This window comes from Penicillium daleae (assembly GCF_028827525.1).
Source record: "Penicillium daleae strain IBT 16125 chromosome Unknown utg000001l_segment0_segment0, whole genome shotgun sequence".
In the NCBI taxonomy this organism is placed as follows: Eukaryota; Fungi; Ascomycota; class Eurotiomycetes; order Eurotiales; family Aspergillaceae; genus Penicillium; species Penicillium daleae.
The window spans coordinates 1,756,812-1,778,414 of record NW_026623149.1 but is presented as its reverse complement, the minus strand read 5'-3'; the positions used below and the strand labels follow the sequence as shown (position 1 = coordinate 1,778,414).

Genomic DNA, 21,603 nt, shown 5'->3' with positions numbered 1-21,603 from the left:
AGCCGCGCCATGAGGGCAGCCTAATAAAGCGAATAGCAACAAGGCCACGACAGGCTTTACCAGGTGAGGCTCAAAGTTCACCGTTCAGGAAGTTTGGAACAATCTCAAGGATCAATCAGCATGTATTTAGAAAGTAGTTGTATCCTGCATATCGTTCGCGAGGGGTCAGGGTAAATGAAATCACACACACACACACACACATCTGTAATACTGTGGTAAAGCGCGGGTTTTGCACTCCTCTGTAGCCTTTGGGTATCCCAGGAAATAGCGAAACTGGGGACGTGTGACGCCAGGACGACTGCGTTGTGGTCGATACTATTGCGAATAAAACGTCGTTGTGTGCCGAGCGGGAACTAATCCCGGACCGATGGCGGACCCACCCGCGGGAGGGCCCGAGCCCTCCCCCACAAACACCCAAAGAGGGCACAGCTGTTCACCCTGGAAGACTTCGAACCGATCGTGCCTCGAAAGAGAAGAAGCCCTCGCAATAGGAATGAAGCCACCACCGTTGCTTACTCAAACCCTGAGTTTGGAGGCTCCGAAGACAATATCGGGCGGGTGACGACCAAGGAGGTCCGACGGCTCATCAACAGCCTGAAGGAAATCATCGCCCACCAGACCACGGTCATCGAGTCCACCAAAGCCGAGATCCTAGAGGTCAAACACGACCAGAACGTCCTCCGAGATAAGAATGAAACGCTCCATGAAGAAATCAGAGCTCTGCGAGAACGAATTGAAACCCTGACACCAGTGGCCCCAACCAGATCGTGGGCGGCTGTAGCGGCTGGCGGCGGCAATAGCTCCCCCAACCGAGCCACCACCCGCCCGAGAAAGAACAGAATTGCATCCGAATCAGTACGCAGAGATCGTTCGTGGATCCAAGAGACAATGACACTACCGATGGGGACACTTTCGGCCGATACCTCCCCACCGAAGCCGCCACTACCCATATCCGCACCGCCCTGTTGAACGCTCCCTACACGCAAGACGCCCAGGTCGCTGGCATCGGGACTACCAAGACTGGTTACGTAATCCGCTTCAAGGACTCAGAATCGGCCGAGGTGGCCCGCAAGAACACCGAATGGCTGAGCGAACTAGGGAACGGCACGAAGCTAGTGAAGCCTCGATTCGGTGTTGTCGTGCACCGCACCCCGACAAAGGACTTCGACCTAGAAAACGCGAACACGCAGGCTATTGAGAAAATCATGGATGAAAACGACTTGGTGGAACGGGGCTTCCGAATCGAAGAGATAGCATGGCTGAAGAGGAAGGACAAGGTGTTAGGGAAGTTTGCATCGCTCGGTATCTGGTTCGACTCTGCAGAGGGAGCCGAACACATGCTCAACAACGGGCTCGTTGTCGGCCAACGATACATCGGCAGCGTGGAACGCCGCGAGATCAAGAAGAAGAGATGCTTCCGGTGCCAACGCTTCGGACACCTTGCATGGTCGTGCAAGGAAACACCACGGTGTGGACACTGCGCAGGTCAACATGAGCGGCAACGATGCCCCCTAGGGGTAAGAGCTCGATGCCTCGACTGCAGCGGCGAACACCCAACTGGTGATCGATAGTGTCCTACCCCCGCAACTTCTAACTCCCCTCAATGTTAGAGACAAACCTACGTATACTACAGTTGAACATAATGAAATCGGGACTAAGAATGGAAGCACTCATCAACGACTACCAAAGCCAAAACTTGGATGTGCTCCTAATCCAAGAACCCTCAATCACTACCTACCAAACGCATGTCAACCACAGCGCCTGGCGGCTATATCGACCTACCGTTGAGACCGACGCAGATCGGTTCCGGAGTCTAATCTACGTCAACAAGAGAGTCTCAACGTCCTCACACCGGCAGATCCACTGTGACCACCCAGACCTTACCGCGATCAAGATCTGGACAGCAGACTCTCAAATACTTCTCTTTTCAGTTTATCTCCCACCGGTCCCGCTATTCACACCTAACGAAGCGTCGGCTGAATTAGCACTCACAGCAATCCAGAACACAATAAAATCTAATCTCCAAGAGGACCGAAGGTCAACAAGCGTGATCCTCTCTGGAGATTTCAACCGACACTACCCGACTTGGGGTGGCAACTATATCCTACCACGGTTCATTGAAGAAGCAAGCGAACTGATCGACTTCTTCCAAACCCACAGCCTACGCGGCTGTCTTCCTCGAGGAACAGCGACATTCTGGCCCCTAAACGACCCGGGGAAGAACACCACTATTGACCAGACGGTAACGAACCAGCCAGAGCTACTCGTCAAGTGTCACCTCTACCACGAAAACTACGGGTCGGACCACCGCGCAACGTACTCGGACTGGAGCCTAAGAACCCCGCCCCAGCCTACCGGCAAGGCGAGGAAGGCCTACGACCGCGCGGACTGGCAGAAGATCGCCGACGACGTGCTTCGAAAATTGGGCCCATGGAAGGAGGTGAAAACGAGGCCAGCGCTAGACGAGACAGTCGAAAGGCTCACAGAGGCGACTATAACAGCGGTGGACAAATATACCCCCAACCTACGACCAACACCGTACTCGAAGCGATGGTTCACGCCAGACCTCAAAATTCAACAGACCGAGGTCAACCAGCTACGACGCAAGTGGCAAGAGAGCTGTGCGGAGCTCGGGCGAAGCCATACCCGCTCCATGACCCTCTTCCAAGAGATGCAACAGAAACGACGCGCGTGGACTCGAACCATCGAAAAAGTCAAAGCGTCGCATTGGAAACAGTTCCTGGACGAAGCCGGGGAAGGGAAACTCTGGAAGGCAGCTACCTACATGAAACCACGAGAGGCCTGGGGCTGTGTCCCGGCCCTGCGTGTGGGCACGACTATAGTCAGCGAGAACGAGGAAAAGGCACAAGCTTTCCTAGACGCCTTCTTCCCACAGATAGACGAACCCCACGGAGACCCACCAACCTCCGCTCCGCTAGAACTCCCCTGGCAACCTATCACCGAACTCGAGATCGAACGTGCCCTTAAAGCCGCAAAAGGCTCCACAGCTCCTGGTGAGGACGACCTGCCGACGCTCGTATGGAAGCAGCTATGGAAATACCTTAAACACTTCATCACCGAAATCTTCACCGCGTCGATCAACCTAGGACATCACCCAAAGCGATGGCGGAGAGCGAAGATCGTGGTGCTACGGAAACCTGGGAAACCGGATTACGCGGTCCCTGGGGCCTACCGCCCGATCTCACTCCTCAACACTCTGGGTAAACTTCTCGAGGCGGTTATGGCGCGACGGCTATCGTATCTCGCCAAAAAGCACGGTTTACTACCAGATACCCAATTTAGTGGGAGACCGGGCAGGACCACCGAACAGGCCCTGCTGGTCCTCTCCAATGCAATCAACCGAGCGTGGTACAAAAATAAGGTGGTGACCCTGGTGGCATTCGACCTAAAAGGAGCCTTCAACGGAGTCAACAAAGTGAGCCTGGAAGCCTGCCTCCGGGCAAGGAGGATACCAACTGTCGCGAGAAAGTGGATCGCGAGCTTTATGAGCGACCGCCACGCTAGTATAGGATTCAACGACTTCCGCACAGAGGTTATGCTACTGCTGAATGCAGGTCTGGCGCAAGGCTCACCCCTTCCCCTATCCTGTTTGATTTCTTCAATTCCGATCTGGTAGACCAACCCGTCACCTTTCACGGCGGTGCATCAGCCTTCATCGATGACTACTTTCGCTGGCGAGTAGGTCGCTCAGCCGAGGAGAACCTAGCCAAGATTCAGTCGGAAGATATCCCACGCATCGAAGCGTGGGCCCAACGAACCGGGTCCCGCTTCGCAGCGGAGAAAACCGAGCTTATTCACCTCACTAGGAAAAGAAGCGAACAGCTCCAGGGCCAAGTGGTTATGAATAGGAGGACAGTGGAACCGTCGCCCACAGCTAAGCTACTCGGCGTGATCTTCGACCAGGAGTTGAGATGGAAAGAACACGTCCAGCAAGCAATCAAGCGCGCAACCAAGGTCGACATCGCATTGGGCGGGCTACGACATCTACGCCCAGAACAGATGCATCAGCTCTACCGGGCTTGCGTCACACCGGTAGTAGACTACGCATCGACGGTCTGGCATGACCCATTACGAGACAAGACTCACCTGCGACACCTAAACTCGGTCCAGAGGGGATCGCTGATCCGGATCCTATCAGCGTTCAGGACGGTAGCAACCACAACCCTAGAAGTAGAGGCACAAATCCTTCCTACCCACCTCCGTCTCCGCCACCGAGCCCAAAACACCATCGCACGTCTCCACACTCTACCTCGACAACACCCCATTTGGAGTGCATTATCCCGAGCTCAGAGACGTAGGAACAACATCGGGTCATATGCTCGCTTCCCACTTGCGGAAGCGTTGAAGACCATGAACGTAGACAGGTTAAACGACCTAGAGACGATCGACCCACGGCCGCTACCGCCGTGGAGAGCCGAGTCCTTCACGGCGATTGAGATCGAGCCAGACCGAGAAACAGCAAGAGACCGGGCCGAGACCGTACAGTCCACGTCCGACATTGTCGTCTACTCGGACGCCTCGGGACGCGAGGGCCACCTCGGTGCCGCCGCTGTGGCGCTCGATGACAATCTGGAATCGCCGAATCCCAACAGGTCCAGGTAGGACCGATGGACCGCTGGTCTGTCCATGTGGCGGAGCTTATAGGCATCTTTTTATGCAGTTGGCATAGTGTTCAAGATGGCCCATCAACACTCAAGAACCGCAGACGGACGACAGACAGCATCAATCCTATGCGACAGCAGGTCATCGCTACAGGCAATCCAGAGCGCGCGAAACAGATCAGGACAACGGATCGTCCACGCGATCCTCCTAGCCGCTGCCGAGGTTCTAGCGGCGGGAATTAAACTCCGCCTCCAATGGATGCCAGGCCATTGCGATAACCCTGGAAACAACGCTGCGGACCAACTAGCCAAGAACGCCGCCAGCCCAGGCAAGACCCATCCTTTCCGCCCGCTTCTCACGAGAGAGAGGGCGCTCATTCGTCGGAGCATCTATGCTCAGTGGGAACAAGAATGGAAATCGTCCACCAAGGGTGGTCCCTTACGAAAGGTCGATAACACACTACCAGCTAGCTACACGAGGAGGCTGTATGGAAACCTGCCAAGGAACCGCGAATACCTCTTGACACAACTGCGCACAGGCCACAACCGGCTAGCAAGCTACCAGAAGAAGGTTGGCCACAGTGACGATGACCAGTGTGTATGTGGCGCGCAAGAAACAGTCACCTATGTGTTAGTGGACTGCCCGAATTTGAGGGAACTTCGGAGAGAGTTACGGAGAGAAGTGGGTGACGCATTCAATAGCGTACCGAGTGTACTGGGAGGCTCAAAACAAGGTTAGAGAGGTAAACCAGACACCATCTCGCGAGCCAGGACGGTCAATGCCGTCCTGAATTTCGCCGAGGCGTCACAAAGGTTTCGCGGCCGCGCGCCACAAGGGCAGCTACTGTGACTACAGTGGCGACCGTTATTGCCTTCCAAGTTGGGGAACATAGAAATGCTCTTTCAAACCCTAATCACATGATGCGCTAAACCTAATATGGGTATTGCATAAATAACCAGTTTTGTACCTATCAGGTAATAATACCTGCCTTTTCATGATACCAGTATGAAAGATACAGGAGCCTAGAATAGAAGCCTGGAACTTCCAGGAGGTTCCTTGCAAACCCAGCAAACAAGGATTACTTTCTAACCCCTTACAGTTCGTTTTGCTTAGAGCAGTTAACCTTTCACCACAAAATTTGTTTTTGAATTTTCAGCACGTCCTGAGCAGGCACCTAGCTCTGATATTATACATGCGTCACTCAGCCAGAACTGTTCTTTGCCTGGTTGCTATCTGCCAGTTAGCTGGATCGGGTACGGCAAGGTCAACTTCGATCATGGTGGACGATGACCCCTGCAAACTCCAATGTTGTAATAGGAATCTCGATGGCACTGATAATCTGTTACGCGCTGAAAGAGGCGTGTGCAGCCAACTGCCTATATCCCCTGCCAACATTTTCGAGACGACTACTTCCAACCTCCCCGTAACCCGCCCTCAGCAGTACTCCAATACAGAACTTCTCCTTCAGGCAGCATTGGATGGAGATATTGAAGCAGTGCGGAGGTTATTTACTGCTGGAGCCGACCTTGCGTCATACAGACACCAAGCTAAATCTGCGGATGCAGAACCGAAAAAATTTCATATCCTTTACCCTCATACAGACTATGAGGTATCCAATATCCTATATCGAATACCCTCTGAAAATTGCTAATACGTTTGATATCTCAGAGAGACGCGCTCGAGGGCACAACTGCGCTCCACTTGGCAGCATACGGTGGACACTTTGAAGTGGTAAAGTTCCTTATCCATGCTGGAGCGGATGTCTCTGCATTCGATTTCCCTGGGTTGACGGCTTTACACTGGGCTGCCTATAAAGGGCACACAGACATAGTAACTCTGCTGCTCGAGAATGGGGCCAATCCATCAAGCCTCCCCTACCATTTGATGGACACACTCGGCGATCCAACAGCAAAAGGGTCTATGGGCCTGACGGCGATGCTGGATCGCACTAATGACGATGGTTCTCTACTTTTTGCTAAAGTGCCGCCATTACATTGGGCAGTGTCTGGAGGCCATGACGATATAGTACGGCAGCTTTTGGACTGGGGAGCTGATCTTCATATGGACGGCCTTGGAATACCGCATACTGCACTAGAAACAGCAGCTGATCGAGGGAATGAAGAGCTAATTAAATTGCTCATGAACGCGGGCGCTCATGCTAGTCAAAGGGCCTTGAATCTGGCAGTCTTATCTGCGCATATGGAAGCTGCAAGAATTCTCCTGGACGCCGGGGCGAATGCTTCTCTACCGGACACATTAGGGTTGCTGCCACTGAACAGGGCGGCTTCCCTGGGTCATGAGACCATAGTACGTCTCCTCCTCGAAGCCGGAGCAGATATACACTCGGTGGATGCCACTGGAGAATCAGCACTGCATCTAGCAGCTTCCGGAGGTCATGACTCTGTCGTCCAGCTTCTTATCAATGCTGGGGCCAGTACAACGTCAACAGACGAAAGGGGGATGACACCATTACATCACGCGTCTCAAGGAGGGAATCTGAAAGCAGTCCAGCTTTTACTTGATCACAATATATCGGCATCTCATCGAGATTTAAACGAGCTTACAGCATTGCATAGCGCCGCAAATTGCGGCAACGTGGAGGCATTTAGCGTACTTCTTGATGCCCTTAAGAACGCCGACGCATTGTCTACATCTGCACCAATGCCGATATTCCACTTATCTTTTGGACAAGTAGTGGAAAGAAAACAAATTGTTCATACAGGTCCAGTTCTTCATCACGCCGCATATGGTGGAAGTCAACAAATTCTCTCGATGCTTCTGGCACAAGAGGTAGATATAACGGCAACAGATGATCATGGAATGACCGCCCTTCACTGGGCTGTCCAAAGTGGTAGGACAGCCGCAGCTGCAGCAACAATACAGCAAGTACTTGACGCTGGAGCCGACGTGTTTGCACGTGACAGTTGTGGAAGAACTGCACTTAACTGGGCATCTTTTCCACCCCGATTCGATGAACTTCTTCGTCAGGCAGAAGGTGCTGCTATCGCTCCTGAAATCGCACCGGCTCACATGAAGAACTTGACACCACTCCATATAGCTGCCCGAGATGGACAATCAATAGAGATAGGTGATTTGATTTCCGAGGGAATTGATCCTTCTCTCCCTGATGGCAATGGAATGACCGCACTTCATTGGGCTGCGCGACGAGGACATGTAATAGTGTTACAGCAACTCCTCGCAGCGGGAGCTGATATATTTGCGTTGGACACATGTGGCAGGTCAGCAATCCAATGGGCAGTCGAGGAAAGGGAGTATGGAGCGGTGGTATTGCTGGCAAAAGAGCAACTGGATGCTTGTCAGAAATCAGACGTGTCTTGCCCAACCGAGATTGTATCTCTCCTCAGACGTTTTGTTGAGGAATCAGCCTTGTTCCACGAATGAGGACTGTCAAATACTATAATGACCGCGTACATCCAGGTATTGTCCTGGTGGACTGGTCCACACTGTAATTGTATTACAATTAGTTATTCTGTTGAAGGGTATAAGTACTTTTCCATTTAGGGGTTATTTCTAATCTCTAATCTCCAATTTTACACACATTACTATTTATTATAGTGGTCACTTATGCCTTCTATCGTGATACCTGTATGTCGGAAATGGCCTTCGGCGCTCTCCTGTTTTCCACCGACGTCATGAATGCACCGCCGAAGGAAGGCATGGAACCCTTGGTCAGGATCCTCTTCATACATTGACCAAGCTTTCTTGATGTAAGCCTTCAGCTCGGCAATGAACTCCTTAATGGAGCTGAAATCCGGAGAGAAAAGCGGCAAGTATAGGAACTTCACTCCTGCGTTAGAGCACAACTGCTTGACTGGGTCCGAATGATGGAAAGATGCGTTATCCATAACAAGCACGGATTTTGGCTCCGGCCACTGCCCACAGTGCTGGCGACGCTGCTCAATAAACGATTCAAAGAACGTAGCATCAGTTGAACCTTTGAAAATACGAGACAAAATGATACCGTCTTGAGTATATGCTGGCAGTATCTGGTAGCGTTGGCCCCGATGAAATTTAGATACTTGGACAGGTGTCACGTCGAGTGGTGACCAACCAGTCCGTCTATATCCCACTCGTTTATCACACCCGGATTCGTCAACAAAAATCAGATGATATGAACGAAACTCGGATAGTTTATGGTTGTAGAAATCTCGTAGTTGTGGGTTTTGTTCTTTTGCTTTTTGTTGGGCTTTCTTTTTTGTCTAGCCAGCTTTAGAAAGATCACGTTTGACACTGGACGATGATGATAATACGTTGAACCCATCCCATAGATAGAAAGATAGCCATCTCTTCGACATATAGGCCGGGTTTTTCAGTGAGGTGGTCACAAAGGGCGTCCAGCATCACAGGAGTGATGCTTGGTGGTCGGCCGGCAGAGCTTGGAGGACATCTGGCACTGCCGAACAACCACATGTTCTTGCGTATATTAGTGACAGAGCGCTCACTACACTTCGCCACCTTGGCCATTTGAGATGTAGTTAGTTTGTTCCTACTGCGTATCATATGGACAATGATCTTACGCTGCCAGGGATCGAGGTTTCGTGCCATCTTGCGGTGGGTTGGGATGCTCAAGTTGTAAGGACGTTATGGTGGGGGCGTGGTTTATTTTTGGAGCTGTATTAATACATGTGCATACAGCTTACTCTGTTCTTTACGCGTTTAGCATCATACCATTCGACCTCGAAACAAATACGCAATGACCATATCGGGATTAGCGTATCATGTGATTAGGGTTCGAAAGAGCATCTCTATGTTTTCGACATGGAAGGCGATAACGGTCGATAACGGTCGCCACTGTACAAATAGCTGCACATATCAGTGCCTTTCTGCCCACAGAAAGGCACGGATACTCGCCTAGTTAGAGAATGATCATCATGGGCAGAAAGGCACTGATACTCGCCTAGTGATCACAAAACACACACACACACACACACAAACAATATATATCTTCACAACCTACCTGAAGGGTCCTTTGTCTACAGTACTCACAACGATCCGCACTATTCTGTACTGAACCATTGGAAGAGTATATCTCGACAATGGAAACAAAATTAAATGTGTTATCTGTGAATTCTCAAAAAACTCTTCCTCATAACCTTGGTCTGAAGTTTCCGTATAGGTTAGGCAGAACTCGGTTCTTCTCCAATTGATTCCACAAACGCCTATACAAGTTCTGTTATCGACATTGGTGGGCGCCCCTGGTCCGGTGCGTACGCGCGTGTGGAGGACCTGTCCCTAGCAAATCACAGTATCGAACCCTCGGTCGCCAAAAGGCATGTCGTTGGAGAGTTTAACCCATTAGCGATGGTTTTGTGAAGTAGATCAGGAATGCCGATCTCTGCAGCAAGCATGGTGTTTCAACGCGGTTATCGATCTGCCACCTCGGAAGGACATCATATCAACCGTCAACTCTTGGCAAGCTAAGGCCGCACAACTGTCTAGGAATATCCTTCGAGCGCCATTAATGCAGCATTGTAGCGAAACTAGCTAACCCAGGCTGGTTGATACTTTAGAAGGATGCGAATTCTTACATAGGCGTGGAAATGAAGATCGCATTCTTGTCAGCTCGTCGCCATTATGTGCTGCAAAGTGAGAAATATAACAAAAGCATTTAAGCCACCGTGCCTGATATCACTCCATCATAGCTATGGGGAAATTTGAAACGGGTCACAAAGTTGATAAATTCCAGGGCGTCTCCCTCGGCCTCCTTCAAACCGGAGAACACTGCCCTTGCTCTCCCTTTGCTGTCCCATAGCCGGAGGGTACCAGCGCTGTCCAATTGATGAAAGGTAATATCCCAAGAACTCTTGTAATGATCACCCTCAACTTCTTTGAGTTCCCCAGCGAGAATACCGAGGCGGTATAAGAGGAGAGCAGAAGATATGTGCTTATAAAAGCCATGCTGACGGATCGACCTTTCAAAATCATCTAACGACTGGTGACTCGGTTGAGGGCCTTGAGTATGCTCGAATTCGAATTTCAAATTGATAGAATTCCATCTAAGATCGTCATCGTACCAGCGAGTTTGTTCGCTTATGTTTCGGGGTGCGTGTCTTGCTTTGGGCTCAAGAAGTGGTGTCTTGGATAAGCGCCATTTCCGCCCGATGAGTTCCTGTAGAGAATATGCTGCCTCCCTCTCAGCTGTAGTTAGGCAATTATTGCCCTCATAATGTTTGAAAACAATCTTGTCAATACGGGGATATAAGATCTCAAAGGCCTTCCAGGTGCGAGAGGCTCTAGCCATTCTATTAAAGTATTCCTTTTGGTCGGAATCTCCGAGACACTTGAAATTTTCGTAAGAGAGGAGTGGATCTTCCATGAATTTTGAACTAATACCACAAAATTGATAACTTCGCTTTGATCCTGAAATTGTAGTTATATTAGTTTAACTACTATAAAAACACACCAATTTATAGCGAAGTTAGCTTACCTGATTCAACGCCGTTCGTCTCGATTCTTTCATTTGCTAGCTAAACGCACGTCATTTCTGGGGGTTGAGGAATGTGGGTACAAATGAACGCTAGCAGCCAGGATACTTCGTATACATTAAATCGGGAGTAGATTCCGTGAGTGTTAAGTTTTTCGATATAACAGGGAGATTCTCCACATTCGCTCCGTCGCAGAATTCAGGTGAGCTTATTAGAATAGCGTCTGTATCCGAATCATCCACTATACCAGGATCGCGACCTTCGTCGCCTCTAATACTCGAAGTTTGAAGGTTGTCTGAACCTAACGGCTAGCGATCAGCCATAATAAGCTGAAGTTTCAGAGAACTGTGTCGTTTTAGTAGCTAATACTTAGTAATACAAATCTGAAAGGGGATTGGGAAGCTGATACCTGTTTGACTGAATCAAGTTTTATAGTACCTAGAAATTGATGAACATAGACTTGAATATCACGAAGGGGCCCAACTATTTTATATCTTGATTTATTACATTTGTCTTAGTACAAGGCAGCTTATTAATGATTACGGCGATGTGAGAATGTACGCTCCTAGGAGCCCTAACCAGATTGGAATAATCTTGACTTCCTAGGAGCTATAACGGGTAATTTTTGAAGGGTCTACTAGGATACACGATGAATAGGGGACATATAGTGGAATAGATCACTATAGCTTACCTAGCTCTCTTGAATACTAGAATCTCCATTCCTTTACTTAGGAACAACCAAGCCAGCTAAAGCACAATAATTAGGCTAACACAACTCCAGGGTAATTCGGTTTTGAGTAGTAAGGCTAACATATCTTATTTATTTAATATACCTGTGCAAAATTAAACGACTAGGCCCTCTTGACAAAGAAACTATCAAAATGCCGTTTAAACGGCTTTTAGAGGCTCTCTAATTATTATTAATAACCACGACTAACGTATATATGGCGTGGTCTGAGAGTAATTATAGGTACACAGGTTATTCGGCACCTTTCGCTAGTCTTGATAGGAGAAAAAGTTCAAGTACGTTTGATTATGCTCTGTGTTATAATAGCCAAGGATTGAGAATTTGCCAGGCTTCAATGTAAATGAGCGACGAGACGCTGAAGCTGTCTATATGTGGCACAGTAGACGGGCGGCAATTGGCATGGGTCAACGTCTTTCTATCCGAAGAACTATCAGCGAGAGAAAGATGATTAGATTAGTATTACACTCACTTTCACTCAGTAGACAAGGCCAATTTTTAAAGGTCATCGGTGTAGGGAGCCATGTTCAGATGTATCTCCATTACGACAAGGCAGCATTGGTCAGACTTAAGCTCCCGGGAGCCTAGAACAATATTTCACCCGAACAGATTATATTGATTCAGCTATCTCAAAGATGTATCATTGTGACGCTCCCAGGAGCAAGTGTTTGGTCATGCGAATAGCAGATCTTACTTCCCGTTTATTTTCACCCAATCTGGCGAGAATGGTATGACATCAAAACCACGAAAGGTCTTTAGCTTAGTAGTAGGTGACCATAGAAGGGTATGTAAATTTTTATAGAGAGATCTGAAAGTGTGGGATCAAAATCAAAGAATATGCGAAGTCCGTCTAGAAAATACACATTTGCCTCCATAGTTCCCCAAATGTGGCCAAGTATCGGGGACGGAGAATGTGCCTCGGCATTACTAACCATCCCCGGAGAAACCGTTGTTCCGATGACGTGCGTGTGTCATCGGGCGAGTTGTGCCCCGATGAGCTCAATTGGCTCCCCGCACAGCATCCAAGTGATTCCGGTGATGCATTTTGCAAGAGCGGCTCGATCCTTCAATTCTCGTTCAGTTCGCCTGCAGAAAATTCGCGCCATGCATGTCCAATCGATTCCAATGTGTAAGTGTGGTGGGGGCGTCATGACCGCGTGTTTACGTTTCGCCTTATTCGCTACATGTTGCCGCGAGATTCCAGGCGATCTAACTCAGATGTCTTACAGGGACCGGAAAAGGCAATAATTATGCCTACCTCGTCACAGATGAGCCGTCAAAGAAGTCGGTCATCATTGATCCTGCCAATCCTCCAGAGTGTGTTGGCCCATTCGGACCGAGGTTCACGACATTTAGAGATGTCGTTCTACAGCTAATTTCTGAATGCTAGGGTTGCGCCGGAAGTGAAGTCGCAGATCAGCACTGGGAAGATCGACTTGGCAGCCATTGTCAATACGCACCAGTGAGTCCATGGATGCATAACACAATCTTGGTTCCTGCGCTGACATGTCAAATCAGCCACTGGGACCATGCCGGAGGCAATGACGAGATGGTCAGTTCAGATACAACCCTCTCTGGATTTACGGCTCTAAGCTGATGTATCTCAGTTGGCACAATTCGGCAAACTCCCCGTCATCGGAGGCAGCAACTGCAAGTCTGTGACCAAGACACCCGCACATGGCGAGGAATTCAAGATTGGCGACCGAATCACGGTCCGCGCGCTGCATACCCCGTGTCACACGCAGGATAGCATCTGCTACTTCATGCAAGATGGCGATCAGCGTGTCGTTTTCACTGGAGATACCCTCTTCATTGGCGGTACGTTGGCGATGGATCTTTGATGGTGCTGTGGTAAACACAGTTCTAACTTCACCAAGGATGCGGCCGGTTCTTCGAGGGCAATGCCGCAGAGATGCACAAGGCTTTGAACCAGACATTGGCAGCCTTGCCCGACGATACCAAGGTTTACGTATGTTGCTGCTTGTCCATTCGAGCTCCCCCGAAGCGTATTCTGACAGATTGTCCAGCCCGGCCACGAGTACACCAAGGCAAACGTGAAGTTTTGTCTCCATGTGTCCCAGTCTGAGCCCATCAAGAAACTCCAGGCATTTGCAGAGGCGAATAAGGAAACACAGGGCAAGTTCACCATTGGTGATGAAAAGGTATGTCACAGCTACACTTGGGACTGGGTGTCTGCCGGATGCTAATCTCATCATGTTCTAGCTTCACAATGTGTTCATGCGTGTCAATGTGAGTGCAACGATCCCCGAGAATTAATTTTCTTTCTTGACAATGACCCTAATCTTCTCCCAGGACCCTGAGATTCAGAAGGCGACTGGCAAGACCGATCCGGTGGATGTCATGGCCGCACTGCGGGAGATGAAGAATGCCATGTAGATCTAGTCAATCCACCAAGTCATGAATTTCCAAGACCCAACCCTTCCATTCCTCCGTGTGTAGCTACGTGTTTGCAATGGCTCGCTGTTCCTGATGACTGGCCCCAGCAGCAAGTAAAATTTCATGCATACAATGTGTCGTCAACCAGTCCCCGTGAAGTCGGAGTTGCATTTGAACCGGGTACCACCGTGGATTCAAGACGGCAATGGTCATAAAAAGGAAAAAGGAAATCTACCACAACAGAAGCCTCCTTGATCTTCGAAGATGCACAAGGAAAAAACTGGCATGGAAGGAAAATAAAGACCTATTATGGCTGTCATCTGCGTCCACATTCTCAAGTCTCTAAGTCTCCGCACTCGCATCCGTCAATCATGCATGCTGACAGGCCATCCCAATACCGACAAACAACATCATGACTTCATGGTAAGAAAAAAGATGCTCCAATTGAGAAACTCTCCGCATCATGTACTGACGTTGCCCTGTCCTTCCCAGACCGAAAAGTATACCACCTTGGGAGCCATTTCTGGTTTAGCGTGGCTTTTTCTTACCGCCTGGTGTGGCCGCGGCGGTGATCTTTTTTTGCCGACAGAAAAAAAAGATCCGCTGGTGGTTCATCCGGTTCTTCAGTCTCACCCACTCACTTCCTCCCCGGCAATGCAATAACGGCTGCAAACTCGGTCACTCCTGGCAATGGACCCAACCACCCTTTCCAGTAACTGGAAGAAGCTACAGGCCACACTCAAGAAAAGCGGTGCCGCCACGGGCACGTCAGCGGTCAAACGCAAGGCCGCCGACCGCGACTCCGGGACGGGGTCTGTGAAGAAACGGAAGTTTGTCGAGAAAGACCAGTCCAAGGCCCGAGTCTCCCAGTCCACATTCAGGAAACGGAAGATGTTGGACAGATCCACCACTGTCAGTGCCGCTGCCACCGAATCGGGTCCAACAGCTGCCCGGAGAAGATCAAGCACGGCTACGTCTACCCCCACGGTCACAGTATCACGGAATGCAAAGGTGAATGAGGGCCGTTCTCCCAGGTAAGTACCAACAGGAAGAAAATGATGGATTTTACGACTCGTTGTACTCATGCCCCGGTGATTCTAGTGCGGAGATCGGAAAATACATTGCGATGGATTGCGAGATGGTGGGCGTGGGCCCCAACCCCGACAATGACTCGGCTCTCGCTCGTGTCAGTATCGTCAACTTCAACGGAGACCAGGTCTACGATTCATATGTGCGACCGAAGGAGATGGTGACCGATTGGCGCACGCATGTCAGTGGCATCGCCCCCAAGCACATGGTGGAAGCCCGGACGCTGGAACTGGTGCAGAAAGAGGTGGGTGAGATCATGGATGGACGCGTACTGGTGGGCCATGCAGTCAGCAATGATCTGGATGCCCTGCTCTTGAGCCACCCGAAGCGCGACATTCGCGATACCAGCAAGCATCCCGAATACCGCAAGATCGCTGGCGGTGGATCTCCGCGACTGAAGATGCTGGCGGAGCATTTCCTGGGCCTGAAGATTCAAGACGGGGCGCATTCGTCGGTGGAGGATGCTCGGGCGACCATGGCCCTGTACCGTCGGGAGAAGGATGCGTTTGAACGGGAGCATTTGAAGAAATGGCCCATCCGCAACGCACCGGTCAGTTCGGGGACCGAGGACCAGAAGAAGAAGAAAAAGAAGAAGAAGACCACGCGCAAGCGCTGATGATCCTGATGGGGAGGAATTTCTGGGAGGCGATCAAAGTGGTGGACGTGGATTTTGTGCATTAGAGATACTTTTGGATACCCCCAATTTGCATTCCGTTCAAAGAGTTTGGCTGTCGATGAATCTTCTTCCCCACAGTTGTCCTCCCTTGTAGACCCCGGACTGCGAACTCAAACCCGACGCCACTGGACCTCCCAGGTACCAACGACGGTCCTCTTGGCATCTCGTCGAACAAAGTTCTTCTGTCGCATGGCCCCCGGACCTGTCCAACCCCCAGGACCAGAACCCGAACCCGAACCAGAACCCTTCGGCAAATTTTGCCTGGTCCAGGCACAACCAGTGTATACCGTACAGGACAGTTACGCAGGTTATGGCGGGTCTGGTATTTTGTATGTTTCTCATCGCCTCTACCGCATTGAAAACCAGACTCTGCATCTTCTGTTCTGTTGGACGAGATTTCGGATTCGCAAGTATTACATACGCCCATTACGCATGTCATCGGGAAGCCCACGCCGTCTGGCCCTTCGGAGTTGGTGATTCTGGGCCGTGTATCGCGTAATACGGTAATCTATTTCCCCAGGCCCAGCCCGTTCGGTGGGCGAGAGTCTAGAACGCTCTGTTTCTTTGGGCCTCACGTCTTGTCTGCGTCTCGTTTAAATAATGCCCGACCCTGGCAGCTTTCCCTCTTTTCCTGGAGGATGAATTATTCCCCCGAGATCCGGTTTGCGGTGGCGCCTTTGGGGATTCCCCAGAGACATGCGCTTCACGCCCTCCATCACACTCGTTTTTCACTCGGTCGCACCCAGCAGTGTGTGTGTGTGCACTGCCTCTCGGAGCCGCGTGGTGGACGGAGCATCCCCCGTATGACTGGAAGGTGAATCGCGCTCGGTCGGATGCGGATTCCTATCGCCGTGCAGCTGGGGCTGCTCGTGCTCATCACGACCCTGACGGGAATTGCCATCCTGGCCATTGCAACAGTACGCTCCCCCTGTGTGTGTGTGTGTGTGTAGATGGGTGGGTGCTTGGAAAAGGTCATGACGCTGACGGTGGTGTAGTGGTTTACTACCTATGACTTCGTGGTCGACGTGGGGTAGGTCAGACCTGGTTCGAGCGATGCGGGCATGTGCTGATCATTTTCCAACAGGTCGCAGGGTCTCGAGCTCGTGGCATCCATCAAGGCCAGTCAGATCGCGTCGACACTCGAGGTCTTTGAGGTCACCTGTAAGACCATCTCCACCCGAATCTTGATCCAAGCCGCCCTCAAGCGATACTATGCCGGCAATACTTCCACCAGCAATTGGGACAGTTCGACCCTGGATTTCCAGTCGGCCTTGGGGGGCCGAGGGTACCTCAGCATGTACCAGGCGATGCTATATTCCCGCAATGATGACAATGGAGTCTCACGACTGCTCAATGTCACGAGTGACACCCTCCCGGATATCACCCTGCCATACACAGACGCCAACGGGAGCGCGGTCATGCTCGGCGCGGATGTCTTTCCTCCCATGCTCTATCCAAACTTGACCTACACACACACCTCGAACGAGACTTCTTCATGGACCGCATATGCCTTTCCCGACTATGCGCTGGGCTTCAATACGACGCTGATGCTGGGCCCGCTTTGGGTCAACGACTCATTCTCCTTGGTCTCGTTGACCCTACCCATTGTGAACAACACTTCGGACACCGAGCTCCTGGGCTACATGACGTAAGTGATCTCCTTCCCGGCCACATCGGCCCATCCAAGGGTCCAATGCTAACGGGTATCCAGCGTGCTGGCGAGCGCCGCGAATATCCAAGACGTGCTCTCATCGCGCGATGGACTCGGAAACACCGGTCAGGTGCTGCTGCTGGGACCATTGCGACCGGAGAACCTGTTCGCCGCAGATGCCCAGCCGGCAACCGCCACTTCAGCCGCCGACTCAGCAGCTTTGGCAGAGGCCCAGGTGCATTATGTCTTTGAGCCGACACCACTCCCCGGCCAGGCCAGCCGACATCGTCAGATGACAACGGCTACCCCCTTCGCGCTGTCCCAGTACCCGATGGCATGGAAGATCATGGTGCAGCCATACAATCGGGCGAACAAGGCCGTGAGTCGGCTGACAACAACCAATGAAGAAGGATCCCAGGTGGCCGTGGGCGTCATTCGCCCTCAGACGAAACTCGCACAGTGGATTTTGATTGTGGAAGAGACGCATTCAGAGGCATTTGGTCCCGTGTTGCGCTTAAGAAAGATCATATTGGCGTGTGTCTTTGGCACGGCGGGCGTCATCCTTCTGGTCGTGCCACTGCTCACTCACTGGGCCGTGGCGCCAATCCGAAGACTGCGAGAAGCTGCACGAAAGTCCGTGGTCCCACAAGTGCAGAGCCCGCCATCTTCGCGACAGGCACCCAAAGACAGCAGCAACACCGACGAGGGTGACGTCGAAGCCGTGGAGGAGCAGCTGAACGAAAAGAGCAGCCCGGACTCTTGGTTGAAACAGATTCGGCGACCGCTGCAGCGATTCAACAGTACGACCAACGCACTGAGTGGCACTGCTCCTCGACCCTTCCAGATTCCGGCACGCGTCAAAGAACGTCGGCACTGCGTGAGGGATGAGCTGACAGAGCTGACCAGCACCTTCAATGAAATGTCCGATGAATTGACCATCCAGTACAACCGTCTGGAAGAGCGAGTGGCTGAGCGAACCCGTGAATTGGAAAAGGCCAAGCTGGCCGCCGAGACGGCCAACGAGAGCAAGACACTGTTCATTGCCAACATCTCCCACGAGCTCAAGACCCCACTGAACGGCATTCTGGGCATGTGCGCGGTTTGCATGGGCGAGGACGACCTGTCTCGGGTCAAAAAGTCCCTCCAAGTGGTCTATCAGTCTGGCGACTTGCTTCTCCATCTGTTGAATGACCTGTTGACGTTCAGCAAAAATCAAATCGAGCAGGCCATCCAGCTGGAGGAGAAGGAGTTCCGTCTGTCCGACATTCGATCCCAATTGACCACCATCTTCCAAAACCAGGTCCACGAGAAGCGAATCAACTTCAGTGTGGACTGTTTTGCAGGCGATGACATCCAAACAGGTCCCCGGAGCCGCATGTGCATCGACCAGGACCATGGGCAACCGCGGTCCAGTTTCGACGCCGCACAACCGGCGAAGCTCATGGACATGGTTCTGTGGGGTGATCAACATCGAATCCTACAGGTGTTGATCAACTTGGTGAGCAACAGTCTCAAGTTCACACCCGAAAAGGGAACGGTGGAGGTGCGGATTCGGTGTCTGGGTGAGAGAACCAGCGCCCTCGAGGATGTTGAGCCGCCCACAGAAGGTCGCACGGGGATTTCACAGCTGGTCGTCGATACATCTCCAATTCGAAGTACCGTGCCCGAAAGGGCTCGTTCACCGGTGGAAACTGCGAACGAAGACCAGTTGTCGGCAATTTCTCACCTTCCACAGTTGACCTTCCAATTTGAAGTCGAGGACAACGGACCTGGTATTCCAGGACATCTTCAGCGAAGCGTGTTTGATCCCTTCGTGCAAGGTGACTTGGGATTGAACCGGAAGTATGGAGGCACGGGACTGGGACTGAGCATCTGCGCCCAACTGTCCCACATCATGGGCGGTGTGATTCTTTTAGACAGTCAAGAGGGGCGAGGCTCCAATTTCACATTGCGAATTCCACTCCGGTTTGTCAAGGAGCTTACACCAAGCACACTGGCGCCCAGCACGCCAGGTTCCCGAACGCCCAGTGTGCTCTCCTTGGAAGAGTTCGCAAACGCAGCACGAACCCCATCCAATCACGGTTCTGTGCGAAATGAGCCTCTTGCGCCTGGTTTCGAGAAATCGGATATTCAGCCCCGACTGGTGGGCCTCAGTCAGCCCTTCTTTTCACCGACTGTTCCGTCGTCCACGCCGTCTTCTCCCGCCAAGAACGCTGGCTCGAACCATGGGGCCATGGCGAAAGAGGAACATTCCAAGAAGATCCGTGTGCTGGTCGCAGAGGACAACACCGTCAACCAAGAAGTTGTGAGACGGTAAGGATGAGAGATCACCCATCCCACATCGCATGAGCTGACTTTGTACCAGGATGCTGGCCCTTGAAGCGGTTTACGACGTGACCATGGTCAAAGATGGGCAAGAGGCATTTGACACGGTCAAAGCCAACATGGAAACGGGTGCAGTGTTTGATTTGATCTTCATGGATATCCAGGTATGGTTCCGCGGCACCCTACAAGCAAGTTCGATGAGCGCTGACTTGGACAGATGCCGAATTTGGACGGCCTGCAGAGCACGCGACTCATTCGCGAGATGGGATACTCGGCCCCCATCGTTGCGCTCAGTGCCTTTGCGGAAGAGAGCAACATCAAGGACTGCATGGATTGCGGCATGGATATGTTCATGAGGTATGTTCTGGAAAGCCCCATGCTCGTGTGCATCAAGATACTGATCCGATTATGACAGCAAACCGATTCGACGGCCGGTGTTGAAGCAAGTCCTTCACAAGTTTGCCACCATTCCTGAGGAATCCGAGACCACTGCATCTCGTTGAGTTGATTTACTGGCAATTTGTACTTTATATTTTTGTCGGCGCATTTTGGAGAAGTGGCAATGCATTGTACTGGGCGTTGTGGGCGATCTCTCGTTGTTTTTCTTGTGTTTACATAGTCATCCATGAAGCCTCAAGCACACATCCTTTTTATCTTGAACCATCTCTTACTCCAGCTCATTCGTACACTCTATCGTTCTGGAGTCCCAGCAGGACTACTTCCTCGCTCATGTCCAGGTTTCCATCCCTCTAGTCCTACCGGGACATATGTGCGTCGAGCTGTTTCGACGCATAGCCACATGAGATACTTGCACTGCCTTCACGAGCTGGTGAGGGTAATAGTGTGTGATCATTGCCCTGGCTGACTTTACCATGATGCCTCTTATACAATAATGTGGAGTTCGAGACCTACTGCGGACCGAATTTGACATGCATAAGCGCGTCGCCTTGAACGGTTGAACAGTCCTACATGAACAACGATTTCCAGATATCACTCGACCGTCGTCTGCCATACTTGTCGATATTACTAGTCACAGTTTCGTTATCCATCATTCTTCTATCAATCAATCAATCAATCAATCAATCAATCAATCAATCAATCAACACTCTATTAACCTGATGCAGCCTAACTAGTGGCGTAATAGCTATGCAGGCGCTTCCTCCGTTGGAAGCAAAAGTGATCCGAACGCCTGCAGAAGCACATGAAACAGTAGATACAAAGGAAAATGGCGTAGTGCCATATAAAATCAGTCCGAAAATCAGCCCAAAACAGTACCCAAATGCCTGCAGTGCCCGCAATCCCACGATATATCTCTCAATCGGCCCTCACATTAGCCTGCTACTTCCTCCACACCTCCATCTTTGCCTTCCGTCTCCGGTATCCACGCCCTCCTACTCCGTTCTCAATTAGTAGTGTTCGTCGTTAAATAACGTGTTAGATATAGTCTTCCGTCGGCCGTAGGTTTGGCGTTCCTTATACCTATGGTCTCCACCACCTACGACTGCTAGTCTATCCTAGCTCGTCGTTCTCCAAGAAACTACTAAACCATAAAGTCCCCGCGGTTCATTCCACGTTTTCCTTCACACATATTTTATAACGAACTTGGCTTCACTCGGATAGTAGAGAGATAAGTGCTTGAAATGCTGCCTTA

At 51.1% G+C, this 21,603-nt stretch overlaps 4 protein-coding genes across 4 annotated transcripts; all 4 read left to right on the top strand.

Moving 5' to 3' along the window:
- Window positions 1-5,899: 5,899 nt before the first annotated feature.
- On the top strand, window positions 5,900-8,025 carry N7458_000533 (ankyrin repeat domain-containing protein; the record flags this gene model as incomplete). Its single annotated transcript, XM_056903927.1, has 2 exons — window positions 5,900-6,232; window positions 6,292-8,025. 2 exons carry the CDS (start codon window positions 5,900-5,902, stop codon window positions 8,023-8,025), a joined length of 2,067 nt encoding a protein of 688 aa, XP_056771694.1.
- A 4,893-nt stretch (window positions 8,026-12,918) lies between these two features.
- On the top strand, window positions 12,919-14,211 carry N7458_000532 (hydroxyacylglutathione hydrolase; the record flags this gene model as incomplete). The annotated part of the gene is made up of 9 exons (XM_056903926.1): window positions 12,919-12,943; window positions 13,044-13,131; window positions 13,205-13,276; window positions 13,333-13,366; window positions 13,422-13,632; window positions 13,692-13,783; window positions 13,842-13,976; window positions 14,038-14,064; window positions 14,128-14,211. 9 exons carry the CDS (start codon window positions 12,919-12,921, stop codon window positions 14,209-14,211), a joined length of 768 nt encoding a protein of 255 aa, XP_056771693.1.
- Window positions 14,212-14,901: 690 nt separating this feature from the next.
- On the top strand, window positions 14,902-15,916 carry rex4 (putative 3'-5' exonuclease; the record flags this gene model as incomplete). Its single annotated transcript, XM_056903925.1, has 2 exons — window positions 14,902-15,245; window positions 15,313-15,916. The coding sequence occupies 2 exons, from the start codon at window positions 14,902-14,904 to the stop codon at window positions 15,914-15,916; spliced, it is 948 nt and encodes a 315-aa protein (XP_056771692.1).
- An 893-nt stretch (window positions 15,917-16,809) lies between these two features.
- tcsB (putative sensor histidine kinase/response regulator TcsB/Sln1) lies at window positions 16,810-20,455 on the top strand (the record flags this gene model as incomplete). The annotated part of the gene is made up of 7 exons (XM_056903924.1): window positions 16,810-16,893; window positions 16,972-17,006; window positions 17,061-17,624; window positions 17,688-19,940; window positions 19,993-20,116; window positions 20,170-20,309; window positions 20,368-20,455. 7 exons carry the CDS (start codon window positions 16,810-16,812, stop codon window positions 20,453-20,455), a joined length of 3,288 nt encoding a protein of 1,095 aa, XP_056771691.1.
- Between the last annotated feature and the right edge of the window lie 1,148 nt (window positions 20,456-21,603).